We start from the raw sequence: 5,987 nt of genomic DNA on the forward strand, positions 1-5,987 counted from the left end.
ACCAGCGTTCTAGAACAAAATTAGCACCAAATGCAGCAATATGAGGCTAAACCTAACTAAAAATATTCCACATCACCTGCAATGATGATACTGAAAGTTTTTCCTCTACAGGTCTTGTTTAGTACAAATATACTGTATGTTTTATCAAATATCAGGGTGTTTGTTGAAAAAGAACTCTGTCTAAATGTGGCAACTATCACCACAAACCTCACTGATAATAAAAGTAGTGATATGAAAAAAGAGAGTATTTGCAATTTTTATCATTGCCCCTAGCTACAAAGAAACAGATACGAGATCAAACTAGCACTGTGAAATGAAACAGTCAGTATTTTCTATGCTAATTCATGTAATTGCCGAAAATTCTATGAAGAGTTGCACACCCCCCCCCCCTCCAAAAAAAGACAACAGCAAATGTCCTTTAAAATTAGAGGGATCAAAACATAACCTGAAAATGTAATCATTTTAAACATGTAGAGTGGACGCTGATAACCCAGAAACCACATGCATTCAGGAAAAAAAACCAACACCACCACCCCAAAACAAAAACAATCACCCTTTTTAAAACTGAAATTATAACCAAATATTTGAAAAAAATGAAATTTCTTAAGTAGTTACAGCAAAATCAAACTGTCTCCGAGAACAAAAACATTCATTTTTACAACTACTTAGAAACACATTTTTATTAAAAAAGGCCATATAGAACTAATTCAGGCCATCATAAAACAGAACTTTTATGTAAAAGTTCCATTTCAATTTGCATATTCAGATATAAACACTTCACAATAGTAGATGTGAATGCAATTGTATGTAGCTGTATCTATATATCTGTCTGTGAAGATTATATGTGACACCACTGCTACTAAAGCTGAAGAAAAACTCACCTTGTGACAAACTTCTGCTTTAACTTCTTTGAGAGCACGTTCAGAGAACACACAGCCACAGTTTCTCAAGAAGCAAAACCTTCAAAGAAAAGATGACAAGACATACAATAGTTTTTAAGAAATCCGTGCCTAAAAGTTATGTCTGCAGTGTTGATTTAACACAGAAACAATACTGAAATGGGCTAGCAGGACACAGCTAACTTCCTCTTTACAAATTCTTGCAGCTCATCAAGGTATCAGCACCTTTAAGTAGGCACTTTCATTTGCACAGTATAAGATCAGAATGAAAAATATTGGGTACATTAGACCACAACACATTTTGTTATTTCATTCTCGATATAACTCAGCATAGGTTTATGACAATCTCTCAAAGGGATCTTAGCAAGACAGACGCTCTTGAGATGTTTTCATACATTTGGTATAGGTCTGCAAAGACTTCTCTGGAGTCATCACCACAATCTGTTTTACTACAAAGTCACACTATTGGAATGGTTCCACCTTCCACCAAACTTACTGGTTTCACTTACTCTGATGCCAGCTCTCCAGCAAAGCTGTCACAAGCGACCGGAGCCAGGGTCTGTTCTCCCATATCTTTCCTGTCCACATGGAAGACTCTTGCAGGACTACGTGAAGCAATTACTCACGTGGTTCATGTGATCTCCCTTTCCTGAGAGCTACCGTTAATCCTTTCCTCTCTACCACCCTCAATTGAACTAAAAAATACTAAGGTGGCTCTGGTAAAAATGGGTCTACTTTCCAGGTTCTCTCTTTAATTCCACATGAATATCTCCCGGCTAATCATTCTCTGAAGGAAGAAATAACTTGCAACTATCAAGCTGTGAACCTGGCCTCTTCTCACTCATCAGGAAAAGAAATTGCTAATTTGCCCAAGCCAGGATGCAAGGAAATGTCCTTCCTCAGCCCAATCTAAAATAGGTAGCATTGCAGGATTAGAACAGACATACAGTCCATCTCCATTCTGATCCTAACAGAGGGAGAGGTAGAATTGCTTGGTGTGACACAAAGGGAGGTCTCATCTGATTTCCCTCTGCTTGCCCATACCAATCCTGTGGTTTAGCCCTCAAACAACTTTTAATCACTTTTTCTCTCCAAATATTGCCCTCTACTCCTTTACTATACATATAAATTCATTTAGGAAAGGGTTAACTTTTTATCTTCCCTCTGGAACATGAAATGAAAGAACACTTAGTAGTCTCCTGAACTCCCTCCTTCCAACAGGAGGGCAAATCTTCCCCACAAAGGCTTGAGTAAGTACAGGAGTTGCAACATTATTGATTCAAACGTTTTTACCTGCTCTATATTCAGTTTAGCAGAGTACCCACTTCTAAAAACAAAATCCAGGAACTTACTGACCTATGTCTTCCATTCATTTCCAATCCCACCACAGGGCAGATAAAGCGTGCAGACTGGATGTCATCATATTTGCCACCTTTTATAGTCTCTTTATCACCACTCCAAGCTGGATTATCTGTAAGGTTTAGTTCTGTTACATTCTGCAAAATAAAAATGCAAGCCTTAAGCTGTTTATTAATGATTTTGGAGCCATAATAACATTCCCTAAGACTTTTTTCACTGTGGTTTTCTATTTTTAACACTTTTAGTATATAGTGAGAACACAAGCAAATTGAGGTTTTGTAGCATGTTTTAACTTTCATGGCATCCTTTAATATTAGACACAACCTGCTTACCTTAATGCTCTTGATATGTGATGCAGCTTCCATAGGAGTTTTATCAGCTGACTTGTCCAACAAAAATTCAATGACGGCATCTTTATTATACAACCTGTAACAACATAAAATTTGTAGTAGTCATAATTGATTCTTATAACATTATTATATTTATAATTTAGTACCTTTTAATATAGGGATCTATACGGAAACATTCATACCTGCCCAGCTCACAGGCTACAATTGGCCGACATAACTTCTCTTGACTCAGAGCACAGTAGTACCATCTTGCCACCAATTCAGCATTTTTGTCAACCTGAAGAAAAAAAAATACTCATGATTTTAAAATTGCTTTTATATTTGCAAAATATTTAAACATAAAATCAAGTAATACTTGAAGCATTAATCAAATCCACGGGTATCTTACCAAACCTACTTTCTGCACTCAAAGCTGTTGTGGTAAAATAACTTTAGCAAAACCTTTTAGCAAAATTCACAACCAGTTTTGAGGGTCTACCTGTATCTATTGAATATGCTTCTACACCTTGGGACTTGGGACCTATCTTCCTAACTCTAACTTAGTTTTCTTATTTTTTGCCTCTTCCAGCTGTCCCCTTCCCTCTTTATTATTTTTTGCTCTTCACATGTTCTCCCCTACCCTCTTCTCTCTAGTTCTACATCTGCCCCCTGCTTGGGTCAACTACCAGTTCCACTCCCTGTAAGGAACAAGGTAACAAGAAAAGCAAATCTGGGGATGTCAGGATGATACCTGAACCTCCAGTCTAAAACCATTAATTTTATGACACGTTAGGCCGTAACAGAAAGGCTGAGTTTCACAGCTACTCCGATAGTCAGGTGTGGGCAGGAAATGGATTTTTATTTACTTATTTCACATCAGCAAATGTAATTTGCCTAAGTGTTCTGCCACTTACTGTGAGATTTTTCCAGATCTTTATCCACCTGCCCACACAGGTGATGCCACTGGATATCCATTACCCTAAAACATCCTAAAAAGAAAGCCCAAGCAACATTCAGAATGCAAGCAAATGGAATGCACAAATGGCCACGCTCAACTCCACCAATGCTCTGGTCACGCTATTAAACAATTTACCAAAAGCGTCACCATCAGACACCATATCCCGAGGTGAAGGAGGCCCCTAAACCCCACGCCTTTAGCAGAATGACTTATGTTCAAAAAGCCCTGCAGAAGACAAAGGGATCTCCTCTGCAGCTGCCACTAGCACCACAGATAGAGTCACCGTGCGGCGGTACCCGCAAACCGGCCCAGTGCCGCACAGAAGGGCGCTCTCCTCCCCGCTGCCAGCACCAGGAGTGCCGGGGGCGGCTCGCAGGCACTCCGGGACGGGCAGGACTGACCAGGCCTCCGCAGGGCCTCTCCCCGCCTGGGCCGCGGGCCCCGATCAGGGCCCAGGCTCACAAAGCCGGCCCGACAGCCCCCGGCCGCGCTCCCCGCCGCCCTCACCAGCCCCCTCCAACCTTCTCGACTTTGCGGGGCCCCTTGACCAGCTCGTGTCGCTTAGGGATGGTGCCGCCATCGCAGCCCATCTCTCCCCCGCCGCGCTACGCTTCCGCGTCCGCCTCCCCTACAGCCACACACTTCCGGCGGAGTGCATCACTTCCGGCGTGCCCTGAGAGCGTCATCGCTGCGCCATAGCAACCAGACGGCTGGGGGCGGGGCTACCGAGCAACTGCGGGAGGGGCGGGGCAGGGCGAGTCCATCGCGCCGGTGCCGGAGGGGCGCGGGATGTGCCGGAGGGGCGCGGGTTGAGCCACCGCGCGCAGGAGGGGTGGCAGCGCCCCCACCCGGCGGCGGGGGGGGCAGCCGCCCCCTCTGCCCTGCCCGCTCGGCCCCGCCCCGGCTCTTTTTCTGTGAGGACCCCCCGTCCCCCCCCGATACCCCCTTTGGGGGATTTATGGCCCCATGAGGCGTTCCGGGACCGGGCCGGGCCGGGCCGGGCCGCGCCGCGGGGTGCCCCCCGCTGAGGAGCCACCGCCCGCCGTTCCCGCCCTGCGCTGCCCCGGGCCGCCGCGGCGGGAGGGGGCGACGGCCGATCACAGGCGCTCGGTGATGCCAGGAGTGAGTTTAATACAAAACGTACAAAGCCAACGTGAAATGCAGTTACTGCATTCGACTGTGCAAACAGGAATATTTACAAATGTCGACGTTTAAATAACGGTATAAAACACGGTGAGCGCCAAGTGAAAACAAAACGGAGGAAGAGGATGGAGCTGGTTTTTTCCACAGACACACCACGAGCGTCAGCACTGTCCCAGTGCAAATGAGCTGTAACTACTCACAGATCTAATTGTGCATTTTCAGGGCAAAGACACACGTATAATGTTGCCAGGAAAGGCCAGACTTTGAAATTTCAGATAAAAACTTTGAAATAAATTAATTAGGGAAAACACGAATAACGCAGGCGTACAAACAGGCTGCCTGGGTGGTGTCAGGGCCTTCATCGTTGTATCTGAGATCCAGCAAACCTGGGGATAAAGTTAGTGAGCTACACAGACCATCGCAGTAAGGGCCAGTCTGAACCCCTGGGCAGCCTCACCCGCGCGGGTGCTCTGGGTGCCCAGCAAGAAATAACGTCACCTCTCCAGTTTGTAGGAAGAGCTTCTCCAAAGCCTCTGCATACTTAGTGGCTAAAATAAATTCTGCTTCAGTTGGAGCAATGCCCTAAACAGCTTCAGGCTGTGGCAGAGGACGACTGAGGCGTGCTCCCTGTGGATTTATCAGGAGCCAGGACTCCTCCAAGTCAGTTCTCCTCTGTGCTCCAACACCAGCTGGAGCATCTCTCATTAATATCTAGGCTACGTGTAGTACCTGCCAGATTTTGTCCTGTAATACATTCATCACACTTGTGTACCAAAAAACCAAAAATTAGCTTTGCAGCTGTTTAAAAAAAAAATTGTAATTACAAATTTTGAGTAAAGTCCTCAAGAAACAATTGATGATGGGATATCATGAGTTACAGAACATTGTGCTGCAAAATTTAAAGAGATTTAGATACCTGAATAGAAAAAAAAAAAAAAGAAAATACCTTTATCTGACCTATATAGAAATTTAAATATAAGAAATCAGCCAGATGATAAAATAATTTTGTTCTAATTCACAGCAAACTTTCTTGCCCAGCCACTAAGATGATGACATTTCCAGGCAGGATCTGAACAATGGAGAAGAAAGTACAGATGTAATTCTACAAATCCTCTTCTGCATCTGCTGTTTTGTGGATCTGCACCTGCTAAAAGTACACCAGCACCCAGGGAACTGCCCGGCAGGAATTCTTAGAGGTGGCTGAAAGTTGGTGTCACTGAGCTGCATTTGCCCCCCTTGGCTGCCACATACCAAAGGAGCAACAACAATGGAGAATTTGTAATAACAGTGAAGTGTCTT

At 44.4% G+C, this 5,987-nt stretch overlaps 1 protein-coding gene across 2 annotated transcripts in view; it reads right to left on the minus strand.

The window, feature by feature from the left end:
* The window catches only part of RTF2 (replication termination factor 2), a 29,168-nt gene extending 24,982 nt beyond the window's left edge, over positions 1-4,186 (minus strand). For both annotated transcript variants that reach the window (XM_068416395.1, XM_068416394.1), the window contains exons 1-5: positions 4,067-4,186; positions 2,791-2,885; positions 2,591-2,684; positions 2,256-2,395; positions 882-960 (exon numbers count right to left, since the gene is read on the minus strand). In XM_068416395.1, the coding sequence (XP_068272496.1) occupies positions 882-960; positions 2,256-2,395; positions 2,591-2,684; positions 2,791-2,885; positions 4,067-4,135 (477 nt within the window). In that variant the 5' untranslated portion in view covers positions 4,136-4,186. The remainder of the gene's footprint in view (positions 1-881; positions 961-2,255; positions 2,396-2,590; positions 2,685-2,790; positions 2,886-4,066) is intronic.
* Positions 4,187-5,987: the final 1,801 nt, after the last annotated feature.

This window comes from Nyctibius grandis, chromosome 19 (genome assembly GCF_013368605.1).
Source record: "Nyctibius grandis isolate bNycGra1 chromosome 19, bNycGra1.pri, whole genome shotgun sequence".
NCBI lineage: Eukaryota > Metazoa > Chordata > Aves > Nyctibiiformes > Nyctibiidae > Nyctibius > Nyctibius grandis.